This window comes from Leptonychotes weddellii, chromosome 1 (assembly GCF_054177405.1).
Source record: "Leptonychotes weddellii isolate Sample4059 chromosome 1, ASM5417740v2, whole genome shotgun sequence".
In the NCBI taxonomy this organism is placed as follows: Eukaryota; Metazoa; Chordata; class Mammalia; order Carnivora; family Phocidae; genus Leptonychotes; species Leptonychotes weddellii.
Window position 1 is genome coordinate 74,128,328 of NC_138369.1, and position 19,559 is coordinate 74,147,886.

The window sequence follows — 19,559 nt, forward strand, 5'->3', positions numbered from 1 at the left end:
GGAACAGATGGCAGTTCAGAACCCCGAGCATATCAGGAAGGCTTACCATGCGGGAGCTCCAGGGGCCGAGAGAGTGGGCTACGGGCCCAGATAGACCTCAATGCTTTTCATTGCAAGACCAGAGCCAAGCAACCATGTCAAAAATCCCAGTATTTTATGAGAAGAGAGTTATGGTTGCCTGGGCCCTTTTACCTCCTAAAGGGAGGGCCACGGGGCTGCACCTGAGGCTCCCCTACCCTCTGGCTTGAGTACCTCTAGAGAGACCTTTGGGAAGAAGGCCTTGTTAACATAAGGCACCCTAAGGCAGGTAGCACCAGGCTAGGGAAACCAGGGAAACAGTCTGGCTTTTTCTTCCCACATCCCAAAGTGGGACTTGGGCAGATACCGAGGGCAGGTGCAGGCCACTGGGGGACGGGTGTGCCAACCTCTGGCCAGAGGCCACGACCAGTGAAAGTGCATGGTGGTGAACAACCATGCAGGACAGCTTGAGCCCAACGTGGGGCACTCCCTCCCCACCGATGCTGACCACCCCCCTCAAAGAAGCCTGGAGCTCAAAATCAACTTCAGGGAGACAGGGTGAGGGCACAAGCCTGGATGATAGATTTAAATATGCAATCACTAAGCTGTCATGGGATTTGACTAATTTGCACGGACGTTTTCTGCTGTTAGGTGGAAAGAGGGGTTAAGATAGAAAAGACCTAAGTCCAGTTATTAGAAAATAAAGACAATTTTTTCTTTGCACTTCTGAGCTTGCGGCTTCTCAGACTTCCGTTAGAGTCACACTCCCTTGGGCAGACCCCTGGGAAGGCCTGTTTGTGCCTAATGCCTTCCTACCGTGTCCCTCTACTAGGTGCTCAGACACCAGCTGTATAATTGGTGAGCATTGGGCAGTGTATGATGGAGATGGACCATGGCGAATGGAGGCCAACTGCCCAGAGGGCAACACCACACGATCCCTTGTCCCACAGGCTCTCCTTACAATGTGACGTTGACATTGCTTCCCCTGAAGGGTGGGGTCTGTGCCTCCTTCCCAGGAACCTAGGTGGGTCTGGGATCTTTTTGCAAGTGACCCTGGGTGAATTCTGAGGCTTGGCGAGAGAAGGGGATACGTCATCTAAAACATTAGACTGAGTGAAAGAAGCCAGGCATGAAAGGTCACACATCATATGATTCCATTTATATGAAACGTCCAGAATCGATCAATCCATAGAGATAGACAGTGGTTGCCAGGGGCTGGGGGGAGGAGAGGGTGGGAAACAACACTTAATGGGTACGGGATTCTACTTTGGAGCGACGGAAATGTTCTGGCACTAGATCGAGGTGGTGCTTGCACAACTTGCACTACTTGTTATGAGACTGTTCATTTTTAAATGGCTCATTTGTGGTATGTGAAATTCACCTCAACAACCTATTTTTTTAAAGGGGGAGGGGGATAGAGCTTGTTTCACCTGGCCATCTTAGGCTACTTAGTGTCAGAACCCAGTGTCATGGTGTAGCAAGCCCCAGGTGCAGTGACCTGATGGAGGGAGTGGCTGAAGTTCCCGTGGAGGTCTCAGCTGATGACAGGCATCAACCTTCAGACATTCGATGGGCCTCAGGGCAGCGCCCCCCCACCCCTGCTGCCATCTTGAGCTCTATCTCCTGCCATCCTGAATACCATGGAGCAGAGACCACCAACCCTGGTGCTCTCTTTCATAATTCCTGACCCACAGAATCTGTGAGCTTAATAAAACTGTTGTTGTTCTACACCACTAAGTTTGGGTGGTTTGTTATGCAAAAGAAGATATCTAGAACATCTTCTTAAATAGAATCAGCTTCCAAAACCCAAACATGCCCCAACACCAAAGCAAGCAAGCAACTCATAGAATTTGATATATTTTGAGAGTTAGGGTGTCTTATCATTCACCTGAAGGAATCCTTCCTTTTTAGCAAGAAAGCACCTGAGGTCAGGGAAATTCCAGTGTTACCTGGAGAGGTAGAATTAGGTCAAGATCCCGGCTTGGGTTCTCTCACTGCCCCACCCACAGGGGTGTTCACTGAAGAAGCTACTTGAAAGAGCTTAAGCTGGACTCCATTCACTTAAGAATATAACAATAACAACACTGACGTTTGAGTCCCTGGCACTCTCTCTGCTTTTCATGTAGTGACTCTTTCACTGTTACCCTCAATTCACTGATGAGGAAACTGAGGCACAGATTAAGGAACTTGCTAGAAAACAGGTGGGGCCAGGATTTGATCCCAAGCAGTTTGGCTGCCGAGTCCTTCCTGAGGAAGCAAAGAAGGAGCAGGCTGTGTGAGGAGCCTCACCTAATGGGGCTGATGGGGGACTGGAGGATCTTCCTTTCTCGCTCCGGCAAAGGCTCCCAGTGGAAATCCAGCTTCCAGTCCAACACCCCACGCTGCAGGTGCTTGGAGGGGTAATACTGGAAATTCTTCCAGTCAATCACATCTATGACTGGAGACACCACTCGGCTCCTGGAAAAAATTGTGGAGTCAAATAAGGGATAAAAACCATTCACTTGCTGGGGGATAGAAGCATAATCTATACTTGCGCTGCCTAATATGGCAGCCAGGAGCCACATGTGGCTTGCAGGCACCTAAAATATGGTCTGTCTAAATTGAGATGGGGAAAGTACTGCAATGGCTTGTCTCTCTTCAGCCTTCCAAACGGTGCCCTTGATGGGTAACCAGAGTGAGTGCATCCTATATCTAAAATGTTTGTGGGGGCACCTCGGTGGCTTAGTGGTTAAGCGTCTGCCTTCGGCTCAGGTCATGATCCCAGGGTCCTGGGATCCAGCCCCGCGTCGGGCTCCCTGCTCCGCAGGAAGCCTGCTTCTCCCTCTCCCACTCCCCCTGCTTGTGTTCCCTCTCTCGCTGTGTCTCTCTCTGTCAAATAAATAAATAAAATCTTTAAAAAAAATTAATTGCATGTTCCTTTTTGTTTTATAATATGACTATTAGAAATGTTTAAATTTAAATGTTAAATACATGGCTTGTTATATTTCTATGAGATAGCACTGTTCTAGAAAATATGTTTTTCCATAAGGAATTGGGGGCCCATTTAAGTAAAGAGCATGCCTGCCTCTTTCTTTTTTGAAAAACCTCTGTTGACAGCACCAAAAGACAGAAGAGTGGGGTTCTAGTCTCAGCTCAGTTGCACGTCTCTGGGCCTCAGTTTCCTCAGTTGTAAAATGGGAGTTTGAACCACTTCCCACAAACACCTTTCTCAGCTGTAATGTTCTAGAACAGTGGCTCTTGACTTCTTTTGGGGCCTTTGATCTCTTTGAGAATCAGGGGAAAACTATGGAATCCTCTTCAGAAAAATTATCATATGCACATATCCAAAATATTATGCACAATTTCAGAGGGTTCATGGGCCCCTGCTCTAGGGTCTGGTTCTTGTTCTTCCCTATATCAGACAACTTGATCGGCTTGAAGAATCAGGACTGCCAAACTCCAGCAGTGTCCCTGGTGTAAATGCACATGTACGCGAACACATGGCGTCTATGAGCAAACCAAAGTCCTAAGTCGAGGCTTATCTGCTTGCTCATTTACTGATGCTGTTGGTAATTGGATTTTACCCCTTTTTTGCTGTTGTTCTTGTTTGTTTTGTTTTGTTTGCACAGCCTGGGATATGACCTCAGAGAGGGTGATGGGGGAAAATGGTACAGGTCAGAAACCTCACCTTTTAACTAAACAGGTCATCATTCAGGAGTACCAGGAGCTGATCTCCACATAGCCGATATCTCAGTCACATTTTTTTCTGGCCTCTCATGACTGTTACTTCTAAAATCTATGCCATGGTGTGCCTGAGTGGCTTAGTCGGTTAAGCCTCCAACTCTTGACTTTGGCTCAGGTCATGATCTCAGGGTCGGTCGTGAGATCAAGCCCTGCATTGGACTCCATGCTGACCCTGGAGCCTGCTTAAAATTCTCTCTCTCCCTTTCCCTGTGCCCCTCCTCTTTCCCCCTGCTCACTCTCACGTGCATGCTCTCTCTCTCTAAAATAAAATAAGTTAAAATCTATGCCATGAAATGGATCAGGCCTGAACTCAGGGGGTCCTGGAAGGTCTCAATCTAAGAGAAGAGAGATTCCTGGCAGAGAGATGCCAGCCACACTGTGTTTACACTTCTATCGATTTCCATCTCTATTCTTCCCACCTCAGAGATGGCCAGGCTAGGGTGGCCCAGGCTACATGGAAAGCACCAGGCTGGTCCTAGGACTCAATTATCTGTCCTTAAGTGGCTGACATTGGCATGAGGAGTCATGGGGTTTATATTTAGAGCAAGGATCCCAATATGATTTTCTTGCCCTTTTCACATTGTTCCCTCTGGAAGGTAAAGTAAACTTAATCCCTCTGGGTCCCCACTGCTTCTGGCATCCTGAATTGACCTAAGAAAACTGAGAGGCAAGATCAAGAAAGAAAGGAGGACACCCAGCCCCCCTCCCAAGTCTCCACTTCCTGTGGAGTGAACTGAGCAGATGGGATGGATTTGGCTATGGGCAAAGCATTTTGTGGAATTTCAGAGTCAAGAGCCAGGGAAGCCGTGTGGCTGAATCCTGAAGAATCCCATCAAATTCGTGCCATCTTAGTAATCATAACAGGACAAGAAAGGAAATTGCATCTGAGCATCCATACAACTAGCTTCTCCTAGATCTTTGAGCTTGTCCTGCCTGACAAGGCTGTGCATTACTTTGGACCAGAAAATGGGAACTCTAGAATTTATCAAGTCTCTCTATTTGCTCTGTCTTGCTGGAAGCTCAGAGTCCTATGCAAAACTCATGGTTAATAACTGTATCACCCCAAATATCCAATGCTTCTTTTCCTTTCTGAGATCTCCTTTTCCTTCCATTTTAACCAGACACCTAAGTGATGAATCACAAGACACTCTGAGTGCCTTTTGGATAGAGATGAAGAGGATAGCAGCTGCTTAGCCACGGCTGAATTAGGGAGTAACTGCAGTCTAGTGACTCAAAAATGGTGATTTAAAAAACCCAGACAGTCTTATATTTAACTTTGGGTTTTGTACCTACAGATGTGTCTGGTGTTCTTGGAATACATTTAAAGCAAAATAGCAACGCTGCCCTGTTTGACTTGGAAGGAGCTAGAAGTGTCTGCTTACACCATCATTCTCTCTTGCAAATTGAGTTTTAACTCTCAGGCAAGTACAAGGTTGATTCTCTCTTAAGCCTTTCTAAGCTCCAGGGGGTCAGGCAGTTGGGTTTCAAAAGACAAACAGAGGTAGTAGAGCTGTCAACAAAGACTGGTTGACCACTGAACGTGAGGTCAACTAATAAACTACTGTCCAAGTAGTCAAAATCTAACTGCGGCTTCAACCTTACCAACCAAACTTAGGTTACTTACAAGCCCTGGCTTACCTCATCCCTCTTTATTATTCCTGCACCTCCATGTTCCTCCGGGTCTGTGATGTCTAAAGTCATTTTGAAAGTTCACTCAAATTCTTGGTGTTGTGGACAGTATCTTATATTGAGAAGCAAAAGTCTCTGAATTCTCTAATCCCAGAGCTCTTGCTTCTCAAGTGTGACCCTAAGACTTGTGTTGGCCGTTTCACCACTCTGTCATGCTGAGGGGTGTGTGGTAGGAAGAAGGCTGGAGAGTTTCCCTGGGGCTTGAGACCAAAAGAAGCCTGCTCCCTTTGTGGGCTGGGGTCATCTTGGTCCCCCTGCTGCTCCTCACCACACACACACACACACATACACACACACACTCTCTCTCTCTCTCTCTCTCTTTTTCATACACTCTCTCACACACACACACATATTCTCACACACACACACACACACACACGCACGCACACTCACACTTTCACATGGGATTCCTCAGACTGCTTTTCATCATTTAACCCCTTGCAGGGCAGGGTGATGGGAGGTGGTCTGTTCCCTGTCCCACCTTGCTTCTCCCCATGGAGCAGGCTCAGCCCTAGCTGAGCACTACATGACCTTATGAACTAGGTGTCTCTAAGATAGAGGACCAGACCAAATTCAAGGGGAAAACAGCTTGGACAGCCTCTGGAGCCAGCATCGCCCCTCAGTGGGTGTTGTCTTTCAGCACTTCACTGAAGACTGCCCCTTTCCCATTGGAAACCTTAATTTCTCTAGGGCCATAACTCTCACTCCTTGGCTTGGGTATTAGAGCTGACAGTTAGCACAAGGCCGTTGTCAGCTGGCAGCTGGAGTAACAGCTACCCTTGATCTTCATCTGTGTTACTTTACACGGAAACCAACTACCAACCAGCACCTCTAACACTGCTCTAAAAACTGCTCTTTGAGCAGCTCTGTCTGGGGCTGCTATGTACAGTTATGTGGGTTGTGCACTGCCCAAACTTAGAGAATGCTTCAAATATCATAGGCATTATAAATTTGCATACTTCATTCTAAAATTTCTGGCAGTTAGCATTAAAGTAACTTGTTCTAAAAAATGAACGTGTTATGACACATGTTCTGAGAAATGAGAGTAAAGGATAATGAAGAAGGGACTCCTTTTACCAATTCATACAAAGTTGCCATATGACTCTCTGTAGACCTGTTCTGTGGGCAGGGTGGGGGACCAGGGCTAGGAACCAGGCCTTGAACCCTCTGATCGGGGTGTTGAGGAAGTTATGACTCTTTGAAATAGTTGATTTATGGCTTGTTACACTGTTACTCATCATCCCATTCCACCTTTTTAATGAAAGGCCTTAAAGACCTCTTCCTGCCTCCTGCACAATGGATCCTCACCTGGTGACAGAATGTCTCCTGTCATGAGCCTCAGAGGCAGCTGGGACTCCTTTCCTCTCTTGAAGAGCAGTAGCTATTAGAAACTGTGCCCAATGGCTTCTACAGCTTTGCTTCACACAAGGTGAGCTGCCATGGGAGGCCAGAGGAAACGCTCGAGCAAAATTGCTATAGGAGCAAAGCAGACCTTAAAAGGGCCACTCTCCCAGGCCACACCTTTCAGAGCATCTCTGTGTGCAGTGGAGAGAGATGAGAACTCAGACCCATGAGAGCTAGCTTTTCTTTCAGACCCTCACCTGTGAAGGCCTGCAAGCTGAACATCGGTCCCAAAGAAAGCAGGGTACACAGGAAGCTGTGAATGAGGTGTGGGATGACAAAAAGATGGCTAAACCATAGAAGAGAGGGGACATGAAGAGGAAGCCAAGCCAGAATGGGGTCTAAGACCAGAGGCCATGTGTGTGCCCATGTGTGTGTGTGTGTGTGTGTGTGTGTGTGTGTGTGCAGGGGGGCAGGAAAGGGAGAGAGGGAGGGAGGGGAGAGAGGGAGGGAGACTGAAAGGGAAGAAGAAGGGGAGGGGAAAAGTTGGATAACGAGAGGAAAGAAAGAGCCCATGAAATGAAAATTTCACGGACCCACCTTCTTAACTGCGGAAAGTCTCTCAGGGAGCCCCATATTATTTATAGCTGAGGACACTGAGGTATTGCCAAGTCTTCCTCTCTCAGCCTAGAGTGAGAAATCTCCAGATCTGTGAAAATGGCACCAATGTGAGCAGCAGACATGAGGGGTTCGTTCTAATCAATGTTTTAACACATGTCTCACAACCAGGGTGGGGAGGGGGATGAATAAATCTCATTCCCTGATCAGCATCTCCAATTCTTAAAATAATTCATAGACAGCAAAAAGAGCAGTAGGCCCAGAGTTAGAACACCTGACTCAGCGGCAAAGTCTCCATGCACCCTCGCAGATCATTTCACCCCAAGGAGCTCCACTATCCCTCTCTGTAAAATGGAAGCAGAAGTACTTGCCTGAGACATCTCATGGGGGGGCGTCAGTAAAGAATTATATGAGAACAGTCTATTCGGGTTATACATACATAAGACTTAATGATATTAATTTCTGGGTTCCTAAATGTCTGCATACAAGAAGCATGGAAAACAGTCTAGCTCTTTGAGTGGCTGTGTGACCCTGAGGGGTCTCCTTGGCCTCCCTGGAACTCAGTTTCTTTCAGCAGTGAAATCGTGAGATAGGACTAGATGATCTTACAGGTCCCTCTGAAAGCTATCTGTCTGTGACACGGGGATGGGAATTAGATGGGGAATAGGCTGGACCAACTTTAGTTCCCACTGCAATGATACACGGTCATTATGATGTTGAGGGCAAGATCCAAGATGGCAGAGTTTGTTAGGTTTGCATGTTTACTTGTCCTCGTCCTGGTCCTGGATTTATACACATCTCCTTTTCTTCTGAGGTAATAGCCAGGAGTGGGCAGTAATCTGTATTACGGTACTGGGCAAAACTAATCCTTCCCGATTTCACTTGAACTCTGATTGTTCTTTATTAAAAAGGAATTGCTGGACTATTAACGAATGACATCATGTTGCTTGAAACCTCCTTCATCTAGTGGAATATGCTAATTCCTCTGCCTCCTTATCCAGAAAGGTCTTTTCTTAGATGTTGTCATCCCCGACTTCAAAGGAGACATTGAACGTATACCATGGGGAGGAGTGCAAGGATAGAAGTCATAAGGCTTGGTTTGGGCATCTGCCCTATCTGGCTGGCCATCATCAGAAACAATCATTTGTTGAACTCCTACTGTGTACTAGGCCTCTGCAAACCCCAAGCGGTATGCCTGAGGTGGTCCAAGGTGGGCTAGCCACCAGGTTTTGCTTTTTCTTAGTGGGATATTCAGATTGAGGAAAATGGTTGACAGGGCATATTTAGGAACAGTATGAGGAGAGCAAGGAAGTGGGGAGTGAATGACAGCAAGATGGGGAAAAAGAACAGAGAAATGGTCAAAGAAAAAATTTTAAATGTTGGGCTAAGGGGTGTGTAATGCAATTCTCTCTGACTTCACATTCCTGAGGCCTTAGTTAGGACATTAGAGACCCCTCATCCCAAAAACCAATGCTGGTTCTTGATTGAAGTTTAGCAATCACAGAGTCTAACACATTCTGTTTAGGGGTAAGTACCTACGAACAAAATATAAAGACTTTTTCTCAGGTTATATTATAATCCTGATTAAAATTCCTGACTTTTCAACAAAGGGAGTGACACCATGGTAAGATGTTACCCTATCCAGGAGTATTTGCAACTTAAGAGAAGCTGTTCTCTAGGCCCCTGTTTCTGTATTTAGAAAACAAAGCAGATGGACTGGAGGACCTCTAACTTCCCTTCCAATGTACCTCCCTATACTTTTGAAAAGGCTCAAACTCAAACATCTGAAAAAAAAAACCAAAGAAGCATGTTACTCTCTCATGGGGAGCCTCGGGGACTTGTTCAATGGTGGATAGATGTTCTGTGAGTGGTGGAGGCTGTAGACTCTTTCTCCCAGCCCCACCTCTGCTCCCCAGAGGTGAAGTTACCTGTCACCAGCTATTCTGCTGAGGAGGGGCTCCAGCCAGCCCGGGTGGCACTCACAGTGGGAATCCATGAAGACCAGCACGTCCCCGGTGGCCCTGGTGGCCCCCAGCATCCGGGCCCTGATGGCACCCAGCCTCTTGTTGCTCCTGAGCAACTTCACTCCCTCCAGCCTGGCCACGTATTCGCTGAGAGAAGACTTGAGTTGTCCTGGAATCAACAGAGTTGTGGTCAGTGGGGTCACAGATGCCACAGCCAATGAGAGCGTGATGACCATCACTAGGATCATTGTCAGCGATTCTCTCTTGGGAGCTGTGGTGAGCACCAGGGTCCTGAGACTCAGATACATCACACTATGGCTGTTGCTAAGTTGCTTCATTAGTTTGGGGTGGGTCGGTATTCCCTCCAGTAAAAGCCAGGAGAGATGGTGTCATAAACCCGGAGAGGAGAGGAATGGCTAATCTTCTCTAAATGCAGCAGTGGGTTATGCAGATTCTGTTGGTGCCCGACTCAGATGACCTAGGGTCCCTTCTTAGGTTTGGTTTGGTTTGTACGTGCCCAGCAGCTGTAGGTTTGTTGCTAACTAGTCTGCACCCTTCTCCGGGGACATGCCCTTGGGTATAGAACTGCTTCTCCTGTGAGTGCCAGAGAGTCCTGCAGAATGCTGCCCCTGGCCCCAGGTGCCCAGGGTCAATGACCAACCCGTGCAGGGCTATCAAAGCCCACTCCCTCGCCTCAAGGCAGGACAGATTCTGAGATGCAGTTGGCACTGCAGAACTGTCCATGGGATCAGGCTGTGGCTGGACTTCATCCGAAACCTCATCTTGGCTCAGTTCCTTCCTCTGCCTCTCCTGCTTCCCCTACTCTCCTATAGGCTTCCCCTGAGAGTACACCCCCTAAAAATCACAAGCACATGAATCCCATCTCAGGCTCCGCTAAAGAAATCTGACCTAAGGCAGTGGTCAAGGAGGTCAAAGACAGAGGTCCATTAAATGTGGCCACTGGTAGATCATTGGTGGTGTGGGCCAAAGGGTTTCATTGTAACGGTAGGGGTGGATAGCAATGCAGTGGGTTGGAGAGAAAGTGGGACTTGAAAATCCAAGACCAAGAGCCTAGATGTTCTTTGAGGAACAATGACTCTAGAGGGGGTAAAGGGAGAAGCTTATTAGGTTTTGTGTTTAAGAGCTTTCTTATCTTAAACACACACATGTGCGTGCACACACACACACACACACATGCATACATCAAGATGAACAAGCTAGTGGAGACAAAAGGAAGAAGGAATAATGCATTCATGGAGAAGTAGTGTCCTTCATGAAGTCTTGGAAATGGGGTGCCCCTAGTCCACTGAACTAAGATCTCAAGGGCAGGGATTATACCTCATGCATTTCCACTGCTCTGATCCCTAGCACAGGGCTGGCCCATGGTAGGCACTCAGTACATGTGTGTTGAACAGAACTGTGCTGAAGAGCAAGAATTTCCCTGGTTCTCCAGCCCAGAGGCAGTCTTGATGGGAATACACATAGTCTTGCTATTTTGGTAGCTGAGTCTCTAGGGAGTTCAGGAAGGCTCAGGCAGCCGTACCTGAAGGCCCCAGCAGACTCCCTGGAGAGCTGCCTTCTGAGCAGCATGTGGCTCCTCAGGGAGACTTTTCTGCAGAGGAAACTGTCCTGAGCAGTGGACATAAGGATTCCCAGTCATTGGCTGTTGAATTTCTTGGTGGTAAAACATTATGTCGATTACTTTATAATTATTTTTCTGATAAGTTTGTTAGTCCCAAGTCCATTGCCTAGAGAAGGACCTCTGTTAGCAAATTAAAATTTCTGAACTTGGATGTGTGAGAACCAGCCCCTCGGTGACTCCACTGTACTGAGAACTGCTAGTTGTCTTGTCCAACGTTCATTCTCCTCTTCTACCTTACTAGCAGAAACTTGATTTTGTTCAGGGCAGCTAAAAGCACTAACCTACCAAGACTCCCTTGCTGTTAGTAATAGCCTTTTAATCTAACTCTGGTGGAAATACACTAGGTGAGAAGATTCTGGAAAAAACTGTTGTTTTACGGATTTTTTTCTAAAGGACAAACTTGGCTGACCTCGGCATTTCACCCTTTTCTGCTTGGAATGTGATGTGATGTGCAGAGGTAGAGTAGCCTCATTGGATTAGGAGGCCAAAAGCCACACTCCAAGTCGGGCTAAGTGGAAAGCAGAAGATGCTGAGGACGGGGCGCCAAGGTGGCTCAGTCGGTTAAGCCTCTGCTCAGGTCATGCTCTCAGGGTCAGCCCCATTTCAGGATCCCTGCTAAGTAGGGAGTCTGCTTCTCCCTCTCCCTCTCCCCCTCGTCCCTGTTCTTGCTTTTTCTGTCTCTCCCTCTCAAGTAAATAAATAAAATCTTTTTTTTTTAAAGGGTTGAGAGTATTAAAAAACAGAAGATGCTGAGGACATTGGAGGACCCCACTGCCCTGGGGCCCAGCTCCTCGGCTTCTACACACACAAGGAGAAGGGAAGGCTACCAAGGGACACTGACATAACACAGTTCATAGTCTGACGGGGGAGGAACCACAGATGTGCTCTTGGGAGGACCCCGGCACAGCCGAGAGTTCAGAGAGTCTGTGGGTACTTCCACCAGCCAACACAGCCCAGTCCAGGAACTGCTTGCCTGTCCAGCCTAACACGCAGCTGTCTGTACCTCAGTAACCTCACACGCTTCTGGGGCCTCTGGATAGTCTGATTCACTTCCATGCCCAGGCTGGGCAAATTCCCAACATGAGGCCCTTCAGAAGAACTAGCAGAGGCCAGTGGCTACTCGAGCCTGTCTTCTGTCATCCCCCTTAGAAAGGTGTTTTTCAGACCTCAGCAAGTGTTCAGTTTCCCTTGGAGCAGTCTGTTCTCCCCACAGGGCCCGGCGGCAGGGGGCGGGGCTCCACAGGCCATTTGGTTGAGCCAGAAATAAAGCCTGAGGCCCCAGCCGAAGAAGAGCAGTGGTTCTCAAAGTGTCGTCCACGGACCAGCATCATCCGTATCACCTGAGACCCTGTTAGAAATGCAAATTCATGGGGGCCCAGTACCAGATCCAGAAACTCTGGGGGAGATCCTAGCAATCAGTGTTTTAATAAGCCTGCCAGACAATTCTGATGTACATTCAAGCTTGAGAACCACTGACCTAGAACTTTCTTATGTCTCCATCTTCTTTTAACAACTCAGCCAGGCAAGGGGCTGGTCCCTAGCAGTGAGTTTCCTGTCAGTAGAAACATTTGAGCAGATTCTGCAAGTCTGGGCTCTGGGCCTGACTCTGCTGCCCTTGGCATGACTCAGTCCTGGTCAATTCTCTTCTCTAGGCCTCAGCTTCCTCCGTCTGGAAAATGAATGGATCAGGATAAACAGGAATGATTTAGTGACTAATACATGTCAAGTGGTTTACCCAGTGTCTAGGAGGCAGTGAGCGATAAGGAATGGTCACCCTGCTGTGATTCTTGAGTGTCTTGGGAAGAAGCATATTGGACTGTGTGGAGGTTGAGACTGGGAGAGATCCCGCTGGGATCAGGTTGGAGCGACCCTCCTGAGATCCTCGCTGGGACCCCCTTGCCTTGTTTGGCTGCTTTGCCTTCTATGTCTTCTCCCCCCACTTCCTTACCAGGTGCCCCTGGGGCTCTTCACTAATGAGTTACCTGCACCTGAATCCTCATCTGGAGGTATGCTTCTGGGAACCTTTCCTCTACAGGCTCTAAACCCTAGTCTTTGCATGGGAACCCCCCAGGGTCTAGGCCCACCCGAGAAGCGGGAGGAGCCCATAGCCACCTTGCTGGCTGAGGTCATCCACCAAGATGATCTCCTTCAGAAAGGCCCTGGGCACTGTGTCAAGGATGCTGTGCACAGTCCTCAGGAGGGTGGACCAGACCTCGTCGTGGAAACAGAGGATGACGCTGGCTGTGGGCAGGCTGTCCCCGGGGTTCTGCTGTAGACACCTGCAGGGAAGAGAACCAGGGAGCCATGGGAAGAGAAGACCAAAAGGAGCATTGGACATCCTCTAACACACTCCCTAGGCCCTGGCCAGGGCTGCTTTAACCAGATAGCCTCCCCGCGCCCCCCACCCCGGGTTTGCTTGAAATTTCCAAGGAAAGAGAACCCCTCACACCCTCGCAGTACTGCTGTCTACTGTCTCCCAATCCTCAAATCCCAGGAGCAATGTTTAATCCATGCCTCTCTCATAGCAGTTGAGAGATATTGCCACTATTCCCAGCAAACAACTGTTCTAACCTGTAAAATGGGAGTGAATGACATTACCAACCTCATAGAGCTGTTGTAAGGCTTAAATAGGAGGAGGTACATAGTGAGTATCCTATCAACACGCATTGTCATTCATTTAAGGGCAGAAACACTATTTTCTTTATTTTTGTGTCTGTATAATCTAGCACAGCACCTAGCACATAATAAAGGTTAAATATGATTATTGTTCTTGAAGAAGGGCAAGGATTGAACATTTGTGAGTGCCAACAATATGCCAGATAATGTGCTAAGTCCTCTACACATATTACTGCTTGTTTAAGCTAAAATAAGTCTTTGGTTTGGGCACTTACCCCATTTTGTGGATAAGGAAACTGAGGCTCAGAGAGTGGACAAGACTTACCAAAGCTCACAGTGCTGGTAAGTGGCAGAGCTTCCAGGCTACCCTGCCCTTTCCCCTCCGCTGGTTTGTGGCTGGAGAGGTAGGGGTGGGAGGTACCACCCCTGTCAGGAGCCTGCCTGGTTCCCTCCTTCCTTTGCAGATGAATAGTATGCTCCCTATTTGCTTTGCATTTCATCTGCTGAAAGTTGTGAGTGAGACCACAGTGGAAAGAATTATAATAACAACAGGATGGTCGGAGCAGTGTGTGGCTCACAATTGTTCACAAAAGGCGCTTTTTTTTTTCTAGGTAGCCTCTAAATGTCCCTCCCTGGAGGAGGATTGGCATTTGAGTAGGGGTTGGCTCAAGGACCTCAAACTTCCAACACCTAAAGGCAATTGTGAAGGTAGAACTGCCTGCAGACTGACCACCAGACTAAGACTGGCCCAGCTGGAGGGAAATGCCACGCTGGTCCTCAGCTGAGCATCTCTCTGCCTAGTACAGTCCTACCCAAGGCTGAGACTCTCAATGTGCAAGACTCCTGCGTGTGACTCCAGGCAAGAATCTTATGCCAGGGGGTGGAGGAGTGATACAAGGTAAGTGCTTTAAGGTAACAGTAAAACAGAAATCCTAGATTAAAAAAAAATCCCAAACATATGAATATCTCATAAACTAGGGGCCAATTATTTTATCAACTTATATATTAATGCCCTATTTCTTTCCATAAAGGATTTGAAGTCACTCACAAGGAATATGCACAATAAAATAATGGTAATATAAAAGTAAGGATGAAAAGTGAGGGGGAGGGAAATATAAGTAATAGAAACTCAAGGGGGGCCTGGGCGGCTCAGTCAACTGAGCGTCCGACTCTTGATTTCTGCTCAGGTCATGACCTCAGGGTGGTGAGATGGAGCCCCACAATGGCTCTGTGCTCAAATCAGGAGTCTGCCTGAGATTCTCTCCCTCTCCCTCTGCCCCTCCCCATGCAAGTGCTCACTCTCGCTCGCTCTCTCAAATGAATAAATAAATCTTAAAAAAGAAAGAATAGAAAGTCAATATCTAGAGAAAGAACATAGATATATAGGCCATAAGGGCCTTGGAGTTTCCAGAATGAATTTGAAATTTGAGCTTCCCAGTAGCCAAAGAAAATGGAGGTTTATTCTGCATCAGAATTGTCACCATCAGAGAAGTTATATACTAGAATTTTTAGGGAAAGTGATGCTCTTTCTAGTACTTTTCTTTTTTTACAATTTACAACTTTTATTTTGAAATAGTTAAAGACTTGCAAGAAGTTGCAAAAATAGTCCAGAGAGTTCCTGTGTTATCTTCATGCAGCTTTGCCCAGTGATGATATATTATATAACCATCCACCATGAGCAGAATCAGGAATTTGACATAGTTCAAATACTATTAGCTCAAATACAGACTTTACTGGAACTTCACCAGTTTTCACATCTCACACTAGTTTTTAAGAGAAATTCCTACAGATCTTAGAAAGAAGTCCCTAAATGGGTGACTGTCCTTAGAAGCATCCCTACAACAAATGAAATCATGAATTTTATGTGCACTTTTACAGGCTGCTCACATAACCCGTTCGAAGTGAAACCCCCTCCTGTAAGGTTTTCAGGAGATAACCAAGGCTGCAGGGCTCACTGCCTGCTCTGCTGAGGGATTTCACCCCTGCGGCCCCTCCCCGCACTCACCCTCCTCTCCCCGGAAGCCCTGGTGAAGCTTTGCTCCCCCACCTCGCCTGACTTGGAGAATTTCCACTCTGCACTCAGAATTTCTCTAGACCTGCTCACAAACAGGTTCAACATTTCCATCATGTCCTCTCTCTTTCCTTTGAAGTCGGGAGAGTAGGAAAATCCAGGGGTCAAGATTGGGGCCTCCAGTGGCTGTGAGAAGTAATCATGCCTCAGTGAATTCAGGGGGTACAAATCAAACTGAAAATATCACTAGGGCAATGGCTTGGGGGCTGGCTGTTTTCCAACGCAGATAGGAGAGACATTTGGGGACAGGGAGGCCTGCAAATGGCATTCTCGTGGCTGCAGTTTTGTAGGGACTGAAGTCTGTCACCTGAGGGCAGAACACAGCCATGCCTTCCGGAGGGACGGGTCTTTTCCCTCCCCCAGTCCATAGAATTTGAGCACCGGAAACAGCGTGTGTGTGTGTGTGTATGTGTGTGTGTGTGTGTGTGTGTGTGCGCGCGCGCGCGTACGTGCGCGCGTCCTTGAAGAAAGGTGGTTAAAGAGCTTAGACTTCAGAATCATATTTAGATTTGAATCTTCACTCTGCTGCTTCCTAACCCCTTGGATAATATATTCAATATTTACAAGCCTTAGTTTCCTCATCTGAACACTGGATAATATTTACCCCCAGGGCCTGTTGTGAGAATCGAAGAATAATTACAGGCATGCCATAGACAGCGGCTCTTTTATAGCTATCTTGGAGAAAATGTAATTAGCACGTGTAGTGTATTTACGCTTCTCTTTGTAAAACATAACCATCCTTAACAACCAACCTACAGTATGGCCTGAGAGGCTGCCTGAACTACTTTTGGAAGTTGGGTTTTCCTCATCTGCACAATGGGAATGTCCGTGGCGCCCGTTTCAAAGCTTTTGTAAGGAACAAGTGCCTGGCACGCAGTAGGGACTCCACCAGTGAAAGGGATTCTTACTGAAACTCCCGCTCTTTGGGACCACGGCCCTCACACATTCCTCAACGTCAGGAGACAGGAGAGCTTTCTGCTCTGCTCCATAGCTGGTGACTCCAGGGCGACTGACTTCCTTTCTTTGGCTTCAGGGACCCTTAGAGCATCTAGCCTGATGATTCAGGCCATGCATGCTGGGGCTCCGCCCCTTCCTCGTGGTGCAAATGACCCTGGGCAAGTTGCTTAGCTTCTTGGGGTCCTGGTTTCCTCCAGATGGTCATAACAGCACCCGCCTCACAGCGCTGCTGTGGAGATGAATGGTCTTCGTAAAGCACGAGGGACAGTGGATGGCACAGAGGAAGCGCTGGGTAAGAACTGGCTGCCATGGTTAGAAGATGTACCATTACTAACAAGATGATCCCCGAGGCTCTTCCAGCCTTGAAATTCTGTGTTCTTGACTCTTCGCGGCCCTCTTCAGGTAGGAGAGGGGAAAGCAAGAGGAAAAGCCAGGGGAGCAGGGATTCCGAAGAGAATTTTGTTAAGATTCTTCGCCCTCCAGCTGTCTTGCTCCAGCATTTTCTAGGTTTTGTGGGTAGATAGATCTGTGCTCTTGCTTCACAGTGAGAGAAGGTGGAAGAAGAGATGAACGGGGACGAGGAGCGTGACTGGGATAAACTTGATGAGGCTCCTAGGACTTTGAAAGGCCAAGTGGGTCTCTGAGAGCTGTTACAAGGCCAAGGGAGATGCCCCCCACCCCGAGCTGTGAAGATGGGAGTCCTGGCAACAGCTCAGGCGCGACCGTCACCTGCTCTACAGAAGGGAGCTCACATGGTCTCCAAGCAAGCTCTGGGGCACCTCTTCAGGCAACCGCAGGACTGCTGGGAACCGTGGAAATAATCTGGAGTTTGAGGGGAGGACAAGCATGGGCTCTGAGTGAATCCTGTGGTTTGCCAGAAGGCCCGGCACTCTCGGCAAGGCTCTGGAGAGAGTGCAGCGCTAAATATTAGAAACAGAACTTTGGCAAGGCCTTGCGTCTCAGGGCATATTTGACGCTTTTCACAGGAGCCAGGGATGGATTATTTTGTTTCTGGTGAATGGAGTGACCAGGCGGAGGGGCCTGTGGATGGTGTAGGCTGTGTTGCTTCCAGACACCAGTGGCAGGAAGCAGGACCAGCTATATGCGTGCCCTTCTGGGGGTGTCTGTGGTCATCATTCCAGGGATGGGCACCATCCACCTGTGGGCAGCACTGTCTTGTGGGGATGGGCAAATGGGGTGCGCCTTCTCCATGCCCACGGCCCAGGTAGTAGCACAGAGTGGAGGAGGGTGTGACACGCGATGCCCTGAGGGCAGGCGAACTGCAACCCCACTCACCTCGCTGAAAAACTCTGTCCGTTCAGGGCATCTTGGAAAGAGCCTGTAAGTCACGTGGACAGCGATCAAGCTTTGGCATTGAGCTCTAACCTTGAATCTGTCCTTATGTGGCCTGGGCAAGTGACATAAGCTCTCTGATAACCATCCTTCAACAATTTCCAGATCCACAGACCCAGTTATGTCTATAATAATCAATCCTTACTTTTTGCACTCCTTTTGATCGCAGTAAGTCTTTTTTGAGCATGTAATATGATTAACCTCAGTTTTCTCATCTGTAAAATGGGGGTGTTGGAAGGATCAAATGAGTTAATATATATGAAGTACTTATCCCAGTGCCATACTCATAGTAAGAGTTCAATACATGTTAGTTTTCGCAAGCCTCCCATGTGCCAGGATACCCTTCTAGGTATGTGTTTGTCTATAAAATGAGGATAACAAGTAAAGCTACTTTGGAGGGCTATGTAAAGATTACATAGGGGTGCTTGGGTGGCTCAGTCGATTGAGTGTCTGACTCTTGGTTTCAACTCAGGTCATGATCTCATGGGTTGGGAATCAAGACCCACATCATGCTCAGCAGAGAGTCTGCTTGAAATTCTCTCCTGCTGCCCCTCTCCCCACTCACTCTCTCCCACTCTCTCTGTCTCTCTCTGAAAAAAATGAAAACAAAAACAAAAAAACTTAAAAAAAAAAGATTATATAAACAAAGAGATGCCTTACGTGCCTTGTCCATAGCAAGCTTTCAATAAATGGAAACTCTTGCTATTTCTCAGGTTAGTGTCGTGGGCTGGCTAGTTTCTGGTATTGCTTTTCATCATAGGAGAAGCCTGATCAGGTGTTCTAAAAATACTGATCCCTGATATGTGTGGGATTTTCCCACGTGCTCTGTCATTTAATCCTCATTCCCGCCCCGGGGGCTGCTGCACCGCCCAACTCCAGGGGGTGCCATGCTCACAGAACGCCACGTGACAGGGCCCCTTGGAGTTGTATGGCATGACGGTGTGGTCCACCACGGAAGATGGCAGGCAAAGAAAGCCATATGAGTGACTGGAACTCATACAGATCCCCTGCTGGACCCAACCTCTACAGAACACGGCCTAGCAGTGAGATGTTCTCAGTCGCCAGGCAGCCTTTGGGAACAAAGGCCTCCCGTCCCCTGTTGACCCAAGTGGTGTTGGTGGCTTCCATTTTGTTTTATTAAAATATAGAAGGAATTCTCCTCAGGAGAGTAAGGCTTGTGAGAGCAAGCATCCACTTGCCCCTTAACTGATATGAGTGGGTAAGGTTTGGGAGATCCTGAGGGAACAGTAAGAAATGGTCCAGATGGTGGGGCCCTGATCCCCTGTGTTTGGGAACCCTGGTCCCCTGATGTCACCATGGGGACATCAGGTCCCTAAGGAGAGAGAGGGCACAAGGAGGGAGGTGGGGCCTGGGAAGAGGAAGGCAGGCGGTACTACAAACCTACCATCTGCTTCATAATATACCTGTTCTTCCTGCCCACCTCCCACCCATTTCACAGAGGTCTGGAGGGTGGGGGGCGAGGGGTGTAGGTAGGCCCGACTAGGGAGAGAGCTTGAGCAGTGATTCAGAGAAGCTGCTGGAAGCCTCTAAAAAGCAAGCAAACAAA

At 48.0% G+C, this 19,559-nt stretch overlaps 1 protein-coding gene across 3 annotated transcripts in view; it reads right to left on the reverse strand.

The window, feature by feature from the left end:
* Nucleotides 1-19,559, reverse strand: part of GALNT15 (polypeptide N-acetylgalactosaminyltransferase 15) — a 48,134-nt gene that overhangs the window by 14,157 nt on the left and 14,418 nt on the right. For 2 of the 3 annotated variants that reach the window (XM_081826149.1, XM_081826155.1), the window contains exons 2-4: nucleotides 13,108-13,274; nucleotides 9,318-9,522; nucleotides 2,308-2,475 (exon numbers count right to left, since the gene is read on the reverse strand). In XM_081826149.1, the coding sequence (XP_081682275.1) occupies nucleotides 2,308-2,475; nucleotides 9,318-9,522; nucleotides 13,108-13,274 (540 nt within the window). Of the gene's footprint in view, nucleotides 1-2,307; nucleotides 2,476-9,317; nucleotides 9,523-12,472; nucleotides 12,886-13,107; nucleotides 13,275-19,559 lie in introns of those variants that run through there. The other variant, XM_081826164.1, reaches the window with a different exon arrangement.